The sequence below is a fragment of the Schistocerca nitens genome, chromosome 4, assembly GCF_023898315.1.
Source record: "Schistocerca nitens isolate TAMUIC-IGC-003100 chromosome 4, iqSchNite1.1, whole genome shotgun sequence".
NCBI lineage: Eukaryota > Metazoa > Arthropoda > Insecta > Orthoptera > Acrididae > Schistocerca > Schistocerca nitens.
Genome location: NC_064617.1, coordinates 551538084 through 551559331, shown reverse-complemented (window position 1 = coordinate 551559331; position 21248 = coordinate 551538084). Strand labels below are relative to the sequence as shown.

At 43.1% G+C, this 21248-nt stretch overlaps 1 protein-coding gene across 5 annotated transcripts in view; it reads left to right on the top strand.

Annotated features, from left to right (window-relative positions):
* LOC126252073 (acetylcholinesterase-like) overlaps positions 1-21248 on the top strand; it is a 224611-nt gene that overhangs the window by 94981 nt on the left and 108382 nt on the right. For all 5 annotated transcript variants that reach the window (XM_049952922.1, XM_049952921.1, XM_049952924.1 and 2 more), the window contains one exon: positions 4722-4856. In XM_049952922.1, coding sequence (XP_049808879.1) covers positions 4722-4856 — 135 coding nt within the window. The remainder of the gene's footprint in view (positions 1-4721; positions 4857-21248) is intronic.

Below are 21248 nucleotides of genomic sequence, written 5' to 3'. Positions count from 1 at the left end.
CAATGAATCTGAATTGGATTCTGAGTGTGTAGAAAGGATTGCTCTAGATGATCCTCGAATCGACTGGCACAGGATGAGATGCCAATTCCTGTACTGGATGTTTGTTTGTAGATGATGCCTTCAAAAGAGAATTAAATGTGGATGAGGATGAAGTTGGCCATGCAGTCTCTTGGGAGTTGGGAAAAGTAATGTTCAACAGCAGTAAGGCCATTGTATTAGAGGAAGCAGAGGGGGGTTATTTCAACAGTGAAGAGCAGGGTGCTGGCTGGTAAAGGAACACGAAGTGTGAAGAATCGGTGAATGATATGGTAGTGACTTTGATATAGGATGGTAGGTTATGGGCAATGACCTGAAGGTATTGTTATCAGAGAGTGGAGCATTTGTCAGTGGGGGCACAGTAATTAGCCACATTGGGGAATCCTTAGTAGATGTATGTATGAACTTTCGGAAGAATGTTGGAGTGCACCGAGTGGTGGTGGCGAAAAGAGAGGTAGACTGGGGGTAAAGAAGGGGGGGCAGGAAGGAGGGATGGAGGGAGGAAAGTTCTAAAATGAACTTAAGGATTTAAGATCGTGCTGAATTTAGGGATTGGGTTCACTGTGGCAGGGCTTTTAGGTGGACACCCCAGACAACTGGTTGATTCCCTCTACCAGGTAATCCCTGAGTGTCGGACACTCTGAGGCTTGTAGCCAGAGTGGTGGACGCAGAGTCAACAGGTGGCATTATAAGGTCGACGTCCCAACGTTTAGAAGGCGATTGCCAACAGATTTAAAGTATTTTATAAAGTGCATGCTACACGGACGTCTATTTATCCCATATTATTACTACTGGTTTTGGATACCAACCACCATCACAGTACAAAATTTCATATCTTATTTACATTATGTCATGCCGTATTCACAGAGCAATTTTATTTACGTAAGTCCTTCAGAGGTGCTGAACATCAGTAGAAGAAAAGAGGTGTTCGTACTCAAGAGGTCGTGCATGAGATATGAAATATAACGATTGATGGGCTACCTCTTGATTGTGAATACCTGTTTATTCTTTTGATGTCCAGTATTTCTGATGAGGCCGTGGTAATAACGTGGCCATATGAACCTGACATGACATTGTAAATAATAGTCTATACGAACTTTTTAGTATATTGTTTATTAGCCAACACAGATAGTGATGGCTGTGTCTCACGATATCGTAAAATACTTTCATAAAGCAATTTGTTCGAAATGTTACAGACATTTCACGTAGAAAGAAAACTGAAAATTAGGTTTATTACTCGTAAACTTTGTTGGAAGTAATATCTGGGAAAGATTCATAATTCCGGGAATTTTCACAACATGATAAAATCGTCGCAATGGTGTTGAAAAGGTTTATATGGATTATGCAAAATAGGTTAAGGAAACGCAGTGCAATGTCGCACCTTAACTGTCTTTAATAGTCATAAACTTTTCTCCTTTGTGTGATTTTAATGACGCTTTTGCACTTGTACAAGAAATGCCTTAAAAGGCTTTAGAGAACGAAGAGTAAGATACCTGATGAGGTTGATGACAATACAGACATATTTGTGTTCCTGATTCTTTACATGTTAAAATAAAAGTGGTCTTCTGTTGAAACGTTTAATGTAATGTATTCATATGCACAACGATAAACACTAGCGTGTCTCACAGAGCCTTAGTCATACAGCTATGTGGAAGAAGAACTTTACCTTTGGACGAAACTGGAACGCATGTCATAAGCAAGGAGCTTAAACTCTTATGTAAACCAGCCAATAGTATTGCTTAGCAGGGAGGCTGGGTTAGCAAAAACCAATGGACTGTGTACGAAGCGACGCACCATGTTCTTGCGTTTGCTGCAGCATCAGCGTGTCAACTTGCCTATTATAGACGATGTCTTTTGAAACGGAAATGGGCATGTTGAAGATACATCGTCTAGAATTATACTGAGACGGTTCCCGGTTTGCACTGCCTTTGCGTACTTACGTTACATTGACATTCAAAGCGCTTGCGGTTTTATTTCACAGTGAATAATGTTACATGTTTGTCAGAGCTCACGTTTTTATGAAAAATATGGGAATATCTAATTTTTATTCAGCTATCCGAACTGGCTGATCTCGTTTGCTCCTTTGGATGGGACTTGTATGTAAGAAACGAGAGTTTTCATTCATTTTCTGCCCGGTACACGTAAATATATTCAGTATTCGTATAATTTGATATTCTTACGAAGTTGTTTTTACCCCACTGATCTTCACTCAAATCCTCACATTTGTTCACTTCAGAACTACTTTCTCGAACATATTACGTTTCTAACCCAATATCTTCAAATCAGAGAGGGATATTAAAAATGAATTGCCGTTAAGATGAAATTTTCGGCTAGAAACCTTACAATATGTAAGCAATACTACACACTGGACACAAAAATAATTCAGAGAAATAAAATGAACATTTCTGATTGAGCATGAGACCTATGACTTCTCCTACTTACTACAGATCACTTCGATAGTCTTCAGAATTTGTAAAATTAAGAGATCAAGTCTGCTTCTGCTCAAGAATAACGTGAGGCAGCATACAAATTATTCGGAAGGAAATAAACACTTGACAGGAATTGTGAAGTCAGCTGCAGTGGACACATGAACTACGACCAATATGTAGATTGAAACTTCCTGGCAGGTTAAAACCATGTGCCGGACCGAGACTCGGAATCGGGAGCTTTTTCTTTCGCGGGCAAGTTCTCTACCAACCTGCAACCCAAGCAAGACTCACGCCCCGTCCTCACAGCTTTACTTCTGGAGGGTAGGAGACGAGGTACTGGCAGAAGTAAAGCTGTGAGGACGGGGTGTGAGTCGTGCTTGGTAGAGCACTTGCCCGTGAAGGGCAAAGGTCCCGAGTTCGAGTCTCGGTACGGCACACAGTTTTAATCTGCCAGGAAGTTTCATATCAGCGCACACTCCGCTGCAGAGTGAAAATCTCATTCTGGTATATGTAGATTTTTCACAGGGCAGGGGTGCTAACTGAAGAAAATAAAATGATTGCAGTTGTGTGATAAACGAGTTCTTATTTTAAGTGGAATTAATTACATTTTTACGTTATGTAATACACCGGAAGCATTAATTTGTACACCCAATTTTTGCGGCTCGTAAACAACGAAAATTCATGGATGAAATGTTCACTCTGCAGTGGAATGTGTTCTGATATGAAACTTCCTACCAGATAAAAACTTGTTGCCAGACCGATAATAATCGTACTCGTGACCTTTGCCCTTCGCGGGGAAGTGCTCTACCGCCCTTCATTCTTTCTTTCCTTTTTTCCTCCAAATGATAAACAATTAAATAAGACGCCCTCCAGTTGAAGAATAATGATGTGCAGTTAGCGTCAATAACAAACAAAACATAAATGGAATTAAAAACGCATTATTGTGGAAACAAACAAAATGGCATCCGCGCGCCACCAACTTGTGGGTAGGTGCACTCATAATCCGAAGTCAATCTGGCATGTTACACTCCCGTCTTCTCTAGGAATATTCCATTTTTCCGATACACTGGTCGGAGTCCTGGTATTACACTCTAACATTGAAAGCACCTATTCATACCCAGGACACCCGAGATGCAGGGGGGGGGGGGGGCGGTCCAAGAATGAGCTATCCAAAAGTATCGCAGATTATGGACGAGAAAGGTAAATCGATCTTGCAAGAATTTTAAAAAACCAAGGACACTCTTTATCTCCTACATGGAAAAAGGAAGAGATTGATACACCTTTTACCCGGGTCACCGCTTTAGTCTTCGTATAAATAAGTTTCGGCGGGGAACAGAAGTGTCTTCTGTGCAATGGCATTGGGAGCCGTACGTAGACGAAAGGCAAGCATTTTCTGAATCAGCTGCCACACATCTGCAGAGGATGCACATTTCAATGGGCGTTCATGGTTGGGGGAAAGCTGCGAATCTGTCATGTTAATGGCATATGGATGAAGATGTGTCATGTATTTAGATACAAGGTCTGACGAGCGTTCGTGTCAAGGAGGACATAGTGAACTCAACGCCAGACCACGGGCCATGCGGCCGTAGGAATCGGCTTCCCACCACATTCGAAGTATCATATCCTATCATTAGGCGACACATGTCACGTCCCGTGGGTTCCTGGTACAAGGCAAGTCGGTATGTACATAACGGTATTCGATGCAAGAGAGCTGATGGCGTGTGAGGTGGAGGCAGAAATGTGTGCTACTGCAATGGGTCCCACGCGGGAGGGAGGGGCCAGTTCAACAGTCAGGCTGCCCCTTAACCCGGTTAGGTGACGGGTCTGTGATTTAACCATCGTAATTACATAAACGACAGCCGCTTTTGCATGGACGTTAACATGACCGAGGGCACCGTCTCGAGGAGGAAACGTTTGCGTGTCTAGCGACTCTGATGAAAAAGTGGCCAAACGCTACTTGCGGTTTGCGTGCTATTTAACCTGCTGAGCTACCCAAGCATGATTCTTGAGCAGTCCTCAGAGCTTTACTTTATCCAGTAACTTCAAAGAAGTTACAATCTGTATTCACCTCATGACTTCAAAAGTGAGGGTCAGTGTGGCATTGATTCTCTCTTAAGAGTTTTAAGTTTTATTTACTGAAACATTCCAGGCTTAATGATCGAGGTAATGAGTTTATTTACATTTTGGCGAAAGCTTTTGGTAACGGAGATTTTTTATCCCATTCTCATACCCATGTGAAATTCACTCCTGTTGCAGGGAGAAGATATGCTGGTGACCGTTCAGCAGGGAACACTACGCGGAACCACAGCCACGAGCGTCTACAACACCTCTTACACGGCCTTTTTGGGTATCCCGTATGCCGTGCCGCCAACCGGAAAGTTGCGTTTCCAGGTGAGTATTCAACTGTTAGTGAGTAAAGTTGGACAGCTGTCAGAAAGTGACTGGGCGCACAGTTTCTAAACTGCACTTGCTTCAGTCCACCGAGGAATCTTAGCAAAACTAACAAAATAAAAGAAAAAAGTGTCGACGTGTATCTAAAATGTAGCAAACTGGTAAAAGAGGGAGTAACAAACAGCGTTTCGGATAAATAACTCGTGTTGGAACTTAGAAATAATTTGTAATATATAAATGGGATGTCAGTTTGGCATAAAACAAGTAATATAAATGCGAACAGTGATTATTACATGCTGTGAGATACAATTCTTTTAAAGGCGACATGTGAGGCACCAATAGCGCCATTCTTCTTGAGAAGAAACTTTCAGCTTGACGAGGATCTGAAGGATTACCTGTGGCAACTCGCCTTCCTGAAAGCCACCGAGGTATCTTGTGCAACACTGACGTGCTATTCTACATGCGATTTGTAATTTGTATAGCGTTACAGGTACCTAGACGTAAAGGAAAGAAGGAAGAGAGATTACTGTTTGTTTCGTCTACATCTAGCTCATTAGTGACGGAGGACAAACTAGGATCAATTTAAGGATGGGGAAGGAACTCGGCCGTGCACTTTCAAAGGAATCATCCCGGCATTTGCCAGGAGCGGTTTAGGAATTCACGGAATGGCGGAGGGTAACTCGTACCTCAAGTAGTTAATTCGTCTTTTATTCCACTCGCAAATGGAGTGAAAGAAAAACGACTGCGTCTATCCCTCCATACAAGCTCTAATTTCTCTCGTCTTCCCTTCCTGGTCCAAACGTGAATCGTACATTGGCAGCATTACAATGTCTCTGCAGTTATCTTCAAATGCCGGTTCACTAAATTTTCTCAAAATTGTTTCACGAAAAGGACGTCATCTTCGCTCGAGGGATTTCCATTTGAGTTCACAAATTTTGTCCAGAATACTACGTGACGATCGATCTCCCGGTACAGATCGCGCCTCACGCTTCTGTATCCAGAAAGGCCCCTACAGGACCCGCAACATGCGGTCGTGCATTATCCTGCTGAAATGTAGGGTTTCGTAGGGATCGAATGGAGGGTAGAGCCACGGGTCGTAACACATCTGAAATGTAACGTCCACTGTTCAAAGTGCCGTCATTGCGAACAAGAGGCCACCGAGACGTGTAACCAATGATCACGCTGGGTGATACGCCAGTATGCCGATGATGAATACACGCTTCCAAAGTGCGGTAAACAGAACCTGGATTCATCAGAAAAAATGACGTTTTGCCATTCGTACACCCAGGTTCGTCGTTGAGTACACCATCGCAGGCGCTCCTGTCTGTGATGCAGCGTCAAAGGTAACCGCAGCCATTCCTTGCTAGATGTATTACCATCTCTGTCTTCCTCTACAGTTTTTTCCATCTACAACTCCCTCTAGTACCATGGAAATTATTCCCTGATGTCTTAACAGATGTCCTATCATCATGTCCCTTCGCCTTGTCAGAGTTTTCCATAAATTCCTCTCCTCTCCAAATCTGTGCAGAACCTCCTCATTCCTTACCTTGTAAGTCCACCTAATTTTCAACATTCGTCTGTAGCACCACATCTGAAATGCTTCAATTATCTTCTGTTCTAGTTTTCCCACAGTCCGTGTTTCATACCCTTACAATTCTGTATTCCAGACGTACTTTCTCAGAAATTTCTTCCTTAAATCAAGGCCTATATTTGATACTAGTAGACTTCTCTTGGCCAGGAACGCCCTTTTCACCAATGCTATTCGGCAACTGATATTCTCCTTCCTCCGTCGGTCATTGGTTATTTTACAACCTAGGTAGCAGAATTGTTAAACTGCATCTACTTCCTGACCATCAATCGTAATGCTAAGTTTCTCGCTATTCTCATTTCAGCTATTTCTCATTACTTTCGTCTTTCTTCGAATTACTCTCAGTCCATATTCTGTACTCCTTATATTGTTCTCACATTCAGCAGATCCTCTAAATCTTTTTCACTTTCACTCAGGACATGTCATAAGCGAATCGTATCATTGACATCCTTTCACCTTGAATTTTGATTCCACACCTGAACCTTTCTTTTATTTCCATAATTGCTTCCTCGAAGTACAGATTGCAGATTGAACAGCAGGGGCGAAAGACTACGTCCCTGTTGTATACCATTTTAAATACGAGTACTTCCTTCTTGGTTGTCCACTGCTACTATTCCCTCTGGCTCTTGTACCTATTGTATATTACCAGTCTCTCCCTATAGCTCGCCACAACTTTTCTCAGAATTTCGAACATCTTGCACTATTTTACGCTGTCGAACGATTTTTCCAGGTCGACAGATCCTATGAACGTTCCTTTATTTTCTTTAGTCTTGCTTCCATTATCAACTGCTACGTCAGAATTGCCTCTCTGACTGTCCTAAAGCTAAACTGATCGTAATTTAACACACTCTCAACTCTCTTCGGAACTGTGTGAATGAATTTTTCTGGAAGTCAAATGGAATTTCGCCACACTGATACATTCTACACACGAGCGTGAATAGTCGTTTTTTGCCATTTCTCCCAACGAGTTCAGGAATTTTTTGTTACTGAACATGAAAAGTACACTCTTAAGAGGTTCTTAAGGTTAGTTGAGATTTTTGTATTTGGCTGTTAGTGCTACAGATTATTATGAAATACGGCTGAGAACCTCGGGCCGCAAGAATACTTCGTTCGGGCCGTATGCGGCCTGCGGGTCACAGCTGGATGACCATCGTGTGTATGGAACAGAGGTTGATACTGAGATTTCTTTTTCTTGAATTTAGGTTTGTCATTCTCTTGTAATACATTTAAAAGCTGCGAGAAATTTTTGTGGTTGATTACAACTGTACAAGTCAAAATATTGCCTTTGTATTTCTTTACGTGTATCGTCACGGAAAATCGTAATCGCTCTGTATTCACGGCACTTGAAACAAAAACTTATGTACTGGCACATAGAACGAGTCAATTTCCAGGAATGGCGCTTTGAACTTGTTAATAAATTGCTCATTTTGAAATTTTTCTCGTGTTTTAGAAGTGATGCGGTTGCAGCATAAATCTGAGTTAGAATACATTCTCAGTTTTTACAAAGAGAAACAACTGTCTTTTGTTTCTGTTGTGTCGACAAGAGGTGCCGACACAGTGTTTTTGAGGGGGCCGAAATGCACGCTATAAGCGCACGAAGGATGGCGTGAAGTCTGAAACAAGATACGTAATGAATGCTATAAAGAAAAGTAAATAGCTGCGGAAATACTTAACTTTATTCCATCCTTGTGGTACATCGCTCTTGACGAATCAAGTGAGACTCTTAAGATACATGCAATGTTACAAATGGCGACTTGCTAGGTCGTAGCCATGGACTTAGCTGAAGGCTATTCTAACTGTCTCTCGGCAAATGAGAGAAAGGCTTCGTCAGTGTAGTCGCTAGCAAAGTCGTCGTACAACTGGGGCGAGTGCTAGTACGTCTCTCGAGACCTGCTGTGTGGTGGCGCTCGGTCTGCGATCACTCAGTGGCGACACGCGGGTCCGACATGTACTAATGGACCGCGGCCGATTTAAAGCTACCACCTAGCAAGTGTGGTGTCTGGCGGTGACACCACAGTTTCTCTTGATAAACGTGTTATTTGGACATGATACCTTTTCAGGTTCCAATCCTCTTATGATGGGAGATTTACGTAACTTCATTTTGGCCCCGCTCTCCAGGTCATAATCTTTAGTGGTCTCACTTAAAATATTCACTTTTTCTTGATTATTTGCCATTGTACTTATACCTCCTACATAGGCGTATTTAACCCTCTAAATGCACACGTGGCCACGAATGACTGCTGTACAGACAACACAGTCAGGAGTACCCTCGTAATGTCGAACTGGTATCAAAGGCCAAACCCTTCACCACTGTGAAACATGTAAGTAACATCAGAGAGCTTACACGTTTCTCGGACGGACATGGAAAGTAGGCCCGCTAAACGTTGGTCCCGACAAGCTCTCTTGAGTCTTGCTCCGGAGCAGCTCCATGGCTATGGGACGTAATCCTCAAGCAGTGAATGCTTTTCTCTCAAAGCTCTTCTTCATTTTATCTGCGCTGTTGACGTTTAGCTGAACTCGATTACATTCAAGGTACTACACATGCAATTTTCCCGTACAGGTACACAGTGATTATAGAAACCAAATACCAGCAGCGAATCTAACACGTAATTCCGGTGACAGATCACGCGGCCACCACTTAAATTAACCGTGCCACGTCCGTAAATAACCACGTCGACCCTGCGCCGATGGGAGACAGGGGCACAAGAAAACGATAATGAATAAGGATGTCTCTACCACGTGTTTATGTTCAACCTTATCGTAGACACCTTCGAAATTTATAAAAGTTAAACTCACTGTCAAATCTGAATCGAAGTGGACCAGATCTGTGTATGCTGGCAATACGTTAGTTATTGACCTACCGAAATACGATAAATAACTTATTTCAGCCTATCATTTAAGAGTCTTGTATATATGCTCTAAATCCTCCTTTAATAAGGTTACTGAGCGATATTAATTTATTAACGCTGGATTGGATTTCTTCAACAAAATGATAATATCCTCCGTGAAACAGCTCGAAGCAGTTATCCTTGAAATTCATTCAACGTTTCTGTTAGTTTTTGTCCCATTATTTCCCAATATTTGTCGTACAGTTTGATAGGTATGACATCCGTGTCTTGTGCTCCATGCTTTGACGCGGCCTTTATTACTTTTTCAAATCGTCTCTGAGGAAGGATTCGTTTTGACTGTATCGTCCTCAGGCAAAAGCCAGCAAACACTTTTCTTTTCATTCTATGTTGTGCTGTCAGATAAGGTATACTATTACACCCAGCCGCTGAAGCCAAGTGCCTGCTTTCTCTGTGACACTATCGCAGTGTTGTATAATACTTGTAAATACTCTAATATCCGAATGTGTATAAGATACAATCCCATGCCCGTTGGTGACCCTGTTTATGAGTCTCTCTTTTGTTGTTCTATACATGGGAATATTCACTAACATCCGTCCCTAAATCTCACGAAAGTCTGTTTCTATAAAATGACCTCGTAAAAGGTCACTGTTAACTTCTATTTGCCTCTGCCGTTGGAAACGTTCTATGGCCGATGTTTTATGGTGACATGGTAGGCAACATGGGCACAGAGTGTTACATGCCTAAATTCTATATTGTTTACATTTGTGAATTTACGGATTTTTCCATGTATGCTCTGTCCATCCGGCCGGCTTCTACTGGAGACGCGTAGGGATAATCCAGTTGTCCCGGATGGAACTGATCCCATGCATCAATTATATCCACACTTTTTACTAAGACAGACAACCCTTCAGAAGAGTTAAAACTAGCCGTTTGCTCTTTGGGGTTTAGGACGCAGTTGGAGTCACCACAGAACATGATAGATGTACGACTTCACGTCCATCCACTGTGGCTCTTGTTCCCGTGAATGCATATATTTTTAATGCGTGTCAACCACTGACTTCTATTTCAGTGCCACGTGCAACTTTCAACACAGCAGTGAAATGCATTCCTAGTCTTGGCGGTATAGTACTGCTGTGTTGATTTCCGTGCCCATGATAACACAGGAATCGTAACTCGTCACATTACCCTATGTTACCCAGTTCCGTTTGCTACAGAAGTGATACGTCTATGTCGCCAAGCAGGCGGCTATGACGAAACGCAAAATCAGAGAGGTCATCGAAATACTTAAACACCCTAATAACTGGAATACAGAGGATGGACTCAGACTTGCCCCATCTTGGCTGACAGCAATCAGAGCGCAACAGACCACACTTGTCAACACGAGCCGCCAGGGTGGCCGAGCGGTTCTAGGCGCTACAGTCTGGAACCACGCGACCGCTACGGTCGCAGGTTCGAATCCTGCCTCGGGCATGGATGTGTGTGATGTCCTTAGGTTAATTAGGTTTAAGTAGGTCTAAGTTCTAGGGGACTGATGATATCAGCAGTTAAGTCCCATAGTGCTGAGAGCCATTTGAACGATTTTTTTTTTTTTTTTTTGTCAACACGAGGCACGAGCACTACCGGCGAGTAACTGCCCCCGCGCGGCCGACCTCCAGCATTTGGTGAACAGCAGCCAACTTTTCATTCGACGGTGGCCACCAGTCGTGGCACATAACACAAGAGCCAATAGACAAGAAAGGTTACGCTCTCCCTCCACCGCAATAACCTATTAAAATAAATTTCCCTCTCCTTCCTCCTTAAGTGACCAATGAAAGTAACTATCTTTATAAAATTATGACGTAATGGCATGCACAGTGAACAATAACAACAAAATATAAGGGACACTGCATAGCTAGAACGCACTAGTAGACCCAGAAGAAGGCCGTTGCAACCGTTTCCCAGAGAGAGAGAGAGAGAGAGAGAGAGAGAGTGAGAGAGAGAGAGGGAGAGAAAGAAAGAGAGTTTGTGGTTGATGAACGATCAACGGCAAGGTTATCAGAGCCCGTACAGTTGTAGGTAGGAATGAATGCGGTTAAAATGAAATAAATAAATAAATAACAAGCTTTTAAAGAAACACGCACTTTCTTCCAGCCTACTCAGTCATTCTTACTACCACGCTAACTCAAATCTTTTACGATAGCGTGAAAATGGACAGTTGTTCTTTAAATGACAATTAAAACACAATTAATGTAAGAGGAAACCTAAAAAAGGAAGAGCAAAGCTAATAATGTAAGAGAAAAGCTCAACATAATTATATCGTTAAATGGTGATCCCTTAGATAAAACACGAAAAAGGCAACCATCCCTATAGCAAACGAAAAATCATCCAAAAAAATTTAGGGAACAACTCGGATATTTCATATATTCTTCAGTACCATATCCCTTAAATTGAGAATGAAAATAAAGGCCAACTCTGTAGGACATAAACTTACATAGATCGTTGTCGAATATAGATCCATTGCTACATCGAAAACATATGTCATTGTGTTGTTCTGAGGAAATGAACAATCACTCATTCGGTAGAGTAGCGTATATTAGCGGATTACAGATTTTTCTAAACCCATTATATTACAAAAGTACTGAAAGGAAACAGGAATTAATTCTATTAAGCAAAGGCGTGCTGATCATGGGAAAAACTGTTTTATTTTTCAAACAAATGCTGCCACCTTCTGTGAGTAAGCAGGAACGAATACATTTGATGAACATTGCGTAAAGTGTATGCTACAGTGGGGCACATGAGGTTTAGTTCATTCTCAGAGCTAGGGAGAAATTAAATTTCGATCTCGTAGCTCAATTCCCACATAAGGAGTGAGGAGGATAAGATGTTGTCTTTCTGTAGATCAATTTTGATAACTCTCACACTATTCGGCACACAGATGGAACTCGTGTTTTGTAAACATTGATTTTGTTAATTGTGGGTCGTCCAATAAGTTGCTAAGGCTCTTGCGATAGGGTCTCCAGAAATTTCGAAAGGTAATTTACTGCTCATACCCAACTCGGCGTGGGCTACAGTAACTTTTTAGATATCTCCAGTACGAGACGCGAATCTCTTTTCCGTTGCAATCTAGTACGATCCCATGGATAGTTTCAATGTCTATTTTACGTGGACGGTATTCGATACAAAACTGTAATCACGTTACGTCCATTGTCGCTCAAGCCAATCAGTGATGTGGGAACATTTCGATTTTTGAGATTCTCTGTCCAGCTTGATCGTACAGAAAACCGAATTTGTTGTTATTACACCTGACATTTAGATCCATGATGGAGCTCTACTTTCAGTCTTCTCAGCCGAACACCTGTCGCCCGCATGTAACAGCTCGCACTATTTACAGCAGCCGAACCCAGCTGCGGTCCATATATCCGTCTCCTGTTGACGGTGGAAGCAGAGCTGCGAAACCGCTATTAGCTGAAGGCGCTAGTGGCCCATTCCTGACGTCACGAGTGACATCTCTGACTGCCAGTGGGTTCGGTGCGTTTTGTCTTACGTTTAGATGCGTAAACATATTAACCAACGATAAAGGGCGTCGCCATTGATCCACTGGCTGCCGGGCCCGCCCATCGCTCTGTTCACTTGGAGCCGCCCAAGGCCTTCAAGACGCATTGCGGTATATGGAGCTTATCAGCTGTGGGCGACTAGTGGCCTCACTTCCCCTCGATGGACCTGCACGCGCGTACAATATATCATCCGAGCACAATGTCTCTGCCTTACACTTGTTCAATAACTCTTTGTTACAATACAGGGCACAACGTGTGTATTGCTGTTATTTCTTTAACAACTGAGCAAATATGGAAACACCAAATTACGTAGATCGAGTTGTGAGGGAAATTACGAGAGCCATTCAATAACTTATCAAACACAAGTTTTTTTTTTCGGGATGCATGTTACTTTTATTCGGGATTCCAATACATCGTATTATTCTCCACTCTTTTGGCTACAAAACTCTACTTTTCATCTTATTCTCCACCACGACGGCCTTACGCCACGTTGCTGGGAGGGCCTGTACGGCCGCATGGCGCCACTCTATTGGTCGACGTCGCACCCAATGTCTTGCTACATCAATAATCTCCACACCATCCGTGTACTGCTTCCAGCAGAGTGTGTTCTTCATTGGCCCAAACTGATGGAAATAGGAAAGTGTTACATCCGGGCTGTAAGGTGGATGAGGCAGACCAAACCAATGAAAGTTTGAGAGCTCCTCTTGGGTGGGCAGACTTGTGTGAGGCCCTGCATTTCATGGAGAAGTAGTAGTGCGTTTGGATTTTTGTGACGACGAACACGCTGGAGTCGTTTCTTCAATTTCCTGAGGGTATCGCAGTACACTTCAGATCTGATCATTTCACCATGAGGGAGGGCTTCAAATACAATAACCCCTTCTGAGTCACAAAATACGATGGTCATGACTTTTACCGGCTAAGGGACCCCTTCCAACTTTTTCTTCGAAGGTAAGTTGGTGTAGTGCTACTCCATGGATTGCTGCTTTGTTTCCTGTTGGAAGTGATGAACCCATTTATCATCGCATGTGACGATTTTCGGCCAAAAGTTATCACGATCAGCGTCGCAACTCAACGGCAATTCCACACAGATTGTCCTTCATTGTTCTTTATGGTCTTCTGTTCTGCGGCGAGGAACCCAGTGGGGCCCGCATCTCGTGGTCGTGCGGTAGCGTTCTCGCTTCCCAAGCCCGGGTTCCCGGGTTCGATTCCCGGCGGGGTCAGGGATTTTCTCTGCCTCGTGACGGCTGGGTGTTGTGTGATGTCTTTAGGTTGGTTAGGTTTAAGTAGTTCTTAGGGGACTGATGACCATATATGTTAAGTCCCATAGTGCTCACAAGGGAACCTCCCCATCGCACCCCCCTCTGATTTAGTTATAAGTTGGCACAGTGGGTAGGCCTTGAAAAACTGAACACAGATCAATCGAGAAAGCAAGAAGAAGTTGTGTGGAACTATGATAAAAAATTAGTAAAATATACAAACTGAGTAGTCCATCCGCAAGATAGGCAACATCAAGGAAAATGTGAACTCAGGAGCGCCGCGGTCCAGTGGTTAGCGTGAGTAGCTGCGGAACGAGAGGTCCTTGGTTCAAGTCTTTCCTCGACTGAAAATTTTACTTTCTTTATTTTCGCAAAGTTATGATCTGTCCGTTCGTTCATTGACGTCTCTGTTCACTGTAATAAGTTTAGTATCTGTGTTTTGCGACCGCACCGCAAAACCGTGCGATTAGTAGACGAAAGGACGTGCTTCTCCAATGGGAACCGAAAACATTTGATAGCAAGTTCATAGGTCAACCGATTCCTCCACAGGAAAACACATCTGATATATTCTATACGACACTGGTGACGGCATGTGCGTCACATGACAGGAATATGTTGTCGACCCACCTAACTTGTACACTTAGCGAATGGGAAAAAAGATTCTTCTGCCTTTCCCGATTTAGGTTTTCTTGTGGATGTGATAATCATTCCCAAAAAAGTGATGAAAACATAAGAGTTTGTCACATAAACTGAAAATAAAAAATTAAACTTTTCACTCGAGGGAAGACTTGAACCTAGGACCTTTCGTTCCGTAGCTGCTCTTGCTAACCACAGGACCACGGCGCTCCTTGACTCCCATTGTCCTTGATGTTGCCTATCATCACATGGACTACTCAGTTTGTATATTTTACTAATTTTTTGCATAGTTCCACACAACTTCTTCCTGTTTTCTCGATTGATCTGTGTTCATTTTTTCAAGGCCTATCCATTGTGCCAACTTATAGCTAAATCTGAGGGGGGTGCGATGGGGAGGTTCCCTTGTCAGAGCCATTTGAACCCAGTGGGCATACATCTTTTAATACCCCAGCTGGTGGAACGAGAGCGTCAGCAGTGGCAATAGGGATGTCCAGTTATGCAGCGAGGTGTTTGACTGTAATCCATCGATCACCTCGAGTAATATTTTCCGTACGTTCCAATATTACAGGAGTCGGAGCTGCGTGCAGCCTGCCGGTACGAGGGAGGTCGAACAGACTTACGCGACCTCGTTGCACTGCTGAAAGAGGCCTCACCCAACGACTCACTGTGCTCTTGTTCACCGGCAGGAGTTAACAGACACTCTTCAAGCACCTATAAATATCTGTGATGCTTTGTTTTTCCACAAAAAGAAGCTCTCTGCTTGGAATGTTCCACCGTTACAGACAGCATTTTGAAGGCAACGTATAGCACCGCCACTATCGAAACTTCATGAAATTATAGTGGCTGAAGCGGTGATATTCGAGAATGTCCCACAACAAATTCCCTATTTTTTTAACCTAAATTGGCCGACAAAAAAATGTGTTGCTTTACTTAGTGAACGCCCTTTGTAATAAACCGTTTCCATGTACAGTAAGTACAGAACATATCTGCTAAAGCGTCTGGTAACATGTTATCCGTCGGATGCCTATCACAGACAAATATAAACTTCGTTTTCAGTGAGAGTGTTAGCATATGCATGTTTACTTTTTCCTCATATATAAGTAAATTAACGAAGAAACCCTGCGTTGCCCAGGTATTAATTTACAACTCTGCGTCCACGCCTCTCCCACGCAACATCTGGCCTTCTGTTTAATGCTTATAACGCCATGCTCTATGAACTATGTTTCGTACAATTATGTAACATTGCAGGTGCATCCAGCGGCATACGTGGAAGTTTCAACGTGATAGGGAACCATGAAGATATGAAACACTAAATGCTAAAGCGCAGTGTTCATATACTGGCGAGTCAGTGAAGTGACATTGAAACACAAGGATGTCTGGTCAGATGAGTATAGGGTAATATCAGCAGCAGCAGAAAATGATATAACAGGAGTAGGATTCTTTATGAATAGAAAGGTAGGAGAGAGAATGAGTTATGTGAGCAGTTCACTCAAAGGGTCGTTCTTATCAAAATCTATAGAAAACCAACACCCACAACGATAGTTCAGATAGATATGCTGACATTGCAAGCTCAATATGAAGAGATAGAGAATTTCAAGAAGATATTGAAATGGTAACACAGTACGAAACGGGAGATGAAAATCTAGTAGATTTGGAGGACTGGAATGCGACTGTGGGGGAAAGAGTAGAAGAAATGTTACGGAGGAATATGTGCCTGGTACTAGAAATGAGAGAGGAGAAACGCTAATTGAGTTCTGCAGTAAATTTCGGCTAGTAATAGCGAGTACTCTGTTTAAGAATTACAAGAGGAGGAAATTTACTTGGAACAGGCCGGAAGATACGTGAGATTTTAGTTACATTACATTATGGTAAGGGAGAGTCTCCGAAATCAGTTACTAGATTGTAGGGCATACCCGAGAGTACATATAGACCCAGATCACAATTTAATAGTAATGAAGAGTAGATGGAAATTTACGAGACTAGTCAGCAAGAAGCAATGCAGAATGAAATTGGATACGGAAGTACTTAGCAACGAAAAAATACGCTTGAAGTTCTCTGAGGCTATAGATACGGCGATAAGGAATAGCTCAGTTGAAGAAGAATGGAAATTTCTAAAAACAGCAGTCACAAATGTTTAATAGGAAAGCATAGGTACAAAGAACGTAGCTGCTAAGAAACCATGGGTAACAGAATAAATAATTCAGATCATTCATAAAAGAAGGAAGTACAAAAATGTTCAGGGAAATTCAAGTCACTTAGGAATGAAATAAATAGGAAGCGCAGGAAAGTTAAGGTGAAATAGCTCCGTGAAACATACGTTGAAGGCCTCTACGAGGGGAAGACTTGTCTTATTACGGAATAGAAGAAGAGGCATGAATCCATATACAAAAGATAAGGGATGCAGAAATATAATAAGAATTTAAAAGAACTTTGAAAGACCTAAGATCGATTAAGGCAGAAGAGACTGACAACATTCCATTAAAATTTATAAAATTATTTGTTGAAGTTGCAACAAAACGCCTACTCACGTTAGTGAGTAGAATGTATATCTAGCGACATAACATCTGACTTTTCGAAAGTCATCATCCACAAAATTCCGATGATTATCGCACAGTCAGCTTAACAGACTATGCATCCAAATAGCTGACAAGACTAATATAAAGGGGAATGGAAAAGAAAATTGAGGATGTGTCAGACGACGCTTAGGTTTATTTTAGGAAAAGTAAGGGCACTAGGGAGTCAGTTCTGTAGGTGCAGGTGATAGTGGGAGCGTGACTAACGAAGAATCAAGACACATTCATAGAATTTGTCGACCTGGAAAAAGCACTCGGCAGTGTCAAATGGTGCAAAGTGTTCGAAATTATGGGAAAAATTGGGGTAAGCTATAGGGAAAGACGGGTAATATACAATATGTACAAGTGTCAAGAGGGAAAAATAAGAGTCCGAGACCAAGAACGAAGTGCTCGGATTAAAAAGGGTGTGCGACATGGATGTAGACTTTCGCCTCTACTATTTAATCAATATGACGAAGAAGCAATGACGGTAATACAAGAAACGTTCCAGAGTGGAAACAAAAATTTATTGTGGAAGGATATCAATGATATGATTCGCTATTGATATTGCTATCCTGAGGGAAAGTGAAGAAAAACTGTATGGTCTGCTGAACGGAAGAACACTCTAAAGAGTAAAGAATATGGATTTAGAGTAAATCGAAGAAAGATGAAAGTACTGAGAAGTAGCAGAAATGAGAAAAGCGAGAAAACATCAGGACTGACAGTCACGAGTGGATGAAACTATAGAATTGTGCTACCTAGCCAGCAAATGGTTCAAATGGCTCTGAGCACTATGGGACTTAACTTCTGAGGTAATCAGTCCCCTAGAACTTAGAACTACTTAAACCTAACTAACCTAAGGACATCATACACATCCATGCCCGAGGCAGGATTCGAACCTGCGACCGTAGCGGTCGCGCGTTACCAGAATGAAGCGTCTAGAACCGCTCGGCCACTCGGGCCGGCCCCTAGGCAGCAAAGTATCCCATGGCAGAAGGGGCAAGGAGGGTACAAAAAGCAGACTAGCACTGACAAAAAGAGCATTCCTGGCCAAGAGAAGGCTACTAGTATCAAATATACGCTTTAATTTCAGGAAGAAATTTCTGAGAATATACGAGGGTTGCCCAGAAAGTAATGCACTGCATTTTCTTCCCTCAACAATTCTTTATTGAACGTAACGAGAATTACAAACAGGAAAGAATGGTGTTTTATCTACTTGTGGTGTCACCGCCAGACACCACTCTTGCTAGGTGGTAGCCTTTAAATCGGCCGCGGTCCGTTAGTATACGTCGGACCTGCGTGTCGCCACTATCAGTGATTGCAGACCGAGCGCCGGCACACGGCAGGTCTAGAGAGACTTCCTAGCACTCGCCCCAGTTGTACAGCCGACTTTGCTAGAGATGGTTCACTGACAAAATACGCTCTCATTTGCCGAGACGATAGTTTAACATAGCCTTCAGCTGCGTCATTTGGTACGACCTAGCAAGGCGCCATTATCAGTTACCATTGATATTGTGAATCATGTACCGGCAAGACCGACGTTCTTCATTAACGGATTAAAGTTAAGTATTCCACCAGCTACGTCCGTTTTTCTAAATTCTAATTTCCTTGTCCTGTTCCAGACCTCACGCCAGGCTGCGTGAGCTAAAACGCGTGCCTTTCGGCCTCCTTCTAGTAACACGGTGTTGGCTCTCCTGCCAACCAAAACATTACTCACCCTATTTTCCACGTAATATCCATCCCGTTCTGTGGCCTTCCTCCAGAGCGAAATAAGGGCGTCCATCCCATGTCGGTACCATTCCTTGTTCTGATGGCGGAGCCATTGCTTCATTGTGTGAATCACCTCCTCAGCATTGGCAGATGCAGCGCCAACTGCCGAGTCGTAGTGCTTCTGTCCTCGCCAGTGACAACATCATCTCGCTGCAACATGTCAAGTGTGGCAAGGGTGGATGGTCTTCACGACCGCAGCAAATCGTGGAGCTCTTCTGGTGACCCCACCTCTGTGCCCAGCGACTAACTTTACTTCTGTCGACAGTAGATGCTCCATGGAGTTTGCACAAGAGTTTGTGACCAATCTTCCCAGTTTCTTTCTCTGGAGTGAGAAACTCAATGAAGGCACGTTGCTTGTAAGATACAGCACCTACAGATGTCATTTGAAACCGTCCTGCAGTTACACTATCTGTTGGAAGTGACAGGAACTTGGCGCGCTCGCTTAGGAGACTTCAAATAATACATGCATAACGTTTCGCATTCGTAGCATTGCTTTCGGATGAGAAAAAAAAATGCGATGCATAAATTTCTGGGCAACCCTTGTACATTTGGAGAACAGCATTGTGTGGCAGTAAAATACGGACTGTGGGAAAACTGGAGCAGAATAGAATCAAAGCATTTGAGATGTGGTGTGCGAAAGAACGTTAGCAGGACTGATACGGTAAGGAATGAGGAGGTTCTGCGGAGAATCGGAGAGGAAACGAATATATGGAAAACACTGACAAGAAGAGGGGACGGGGTGGTAGGATATCTGTTAAGACATCACGGATCAGCTTCCGTGGTACTAGAGGGAACTGTCGAAAACAGAGATTGGAATACTTGCAGCAAATAATATAGGATGTAAGTTGCTAGTGCTATTCTGACATGAAGAGATTGCCACAGGAGAGGCATTCATGGCGGGCCACATCCAAGCAGTCACAAGCCTGATGACTTACCAAAAAAAAGTTATTGCGAACAGGTTTAGTAGCAAAGAAGTAATAAATTTAAACGCCATGCATTATGTGACAGTTTTCCACGCATCTCATTGTTTATGACGTCAAATCTTCTTAAATATGCGTGTAACAATTATATAATTTTGCAGATACATTCACCTGTATATGTGTATATCGTCTGCAAAATGTTTCGCGTATACAGTTGGTAGTAAGGAAGTAATAAATTACAACGTTATGCCTCGTGCATGAACATCGGAAAAGTGGTAGTCATTTATTTATTACCTTTGATCATTTAGTAGGGGTTGTCATGGAGAAAAATTTCGAGACGTTTTGAAATTATGTCTAAAGTCTGGTGCAAGTCGGCTGAGTGCTCTCATTCTCGAATACTGACAATTCACGCGTTGTGGGCTGCGCTTCTTTTTTACCACGTCTCCCCCCCACGCACGCCACCCCTTTTGTAGGTATTTTGCTCTTGCCCCCCACAGTGATAGTTGCCTGACAGTAAGGTATACAATGATCAGCGAGAATATTATGACCATCTAGGTCACAGCCGGTATGTCCACCTCTGGCACGGATAACACCGGCGATGCGCCGTGGCGAAGAGCAATGAGACCTTGATAAGACGCAGGAGGGAGTTGGCATCACATCTGCACACACACAAGTCACCTAATTCCCGTAAATTTCGGGGAGGGGGCGACGAACTCCGACGCCACAATCAGTCGCATCCCAGATGTGTTAGATAGTATTCAGGTCTGGCGAGTTGGAAGGCCAGCACTGCTTTCCTTGAACCCGTTCAGCATATTATGTTGAAAAATGCCTCTGCCGCCTGGAAACATGATGTTCATGAAGGGATGTACGTAGTCTGGAACAAGTGTACGATACTCCTTGGACGTCATGGTGCTTTGGGAAATGGTTCAAATGGCTCTGAGCACTATGGGACTTAACATCTGAGGTCATCAGTCCACTAGAACTTAGAACTACTTAAACCTAACTAACCTAAGGACATCACACACATCCATGCCCGAGGCAGGATTCGAACCTGCGACCGTAGCGGTTGCGCGGTTCCAGACTGTAGCGCCTAGAACCGGTCGGCCACCCCGGCCGGCGGTGCTTTGCATCTCATGTGGAACCAGGGATGTCCAAGTAATGTTCCCCGGAGCATAACGGAGCTTCCACCTGGTTCTTTCCGTACCACAGTACAGATGTTAAGGAGCTGTTCGTCTGGAAGACGACGGATTCGCGCACTCCTATCGGCATGATGAATTAGGTATTGGGA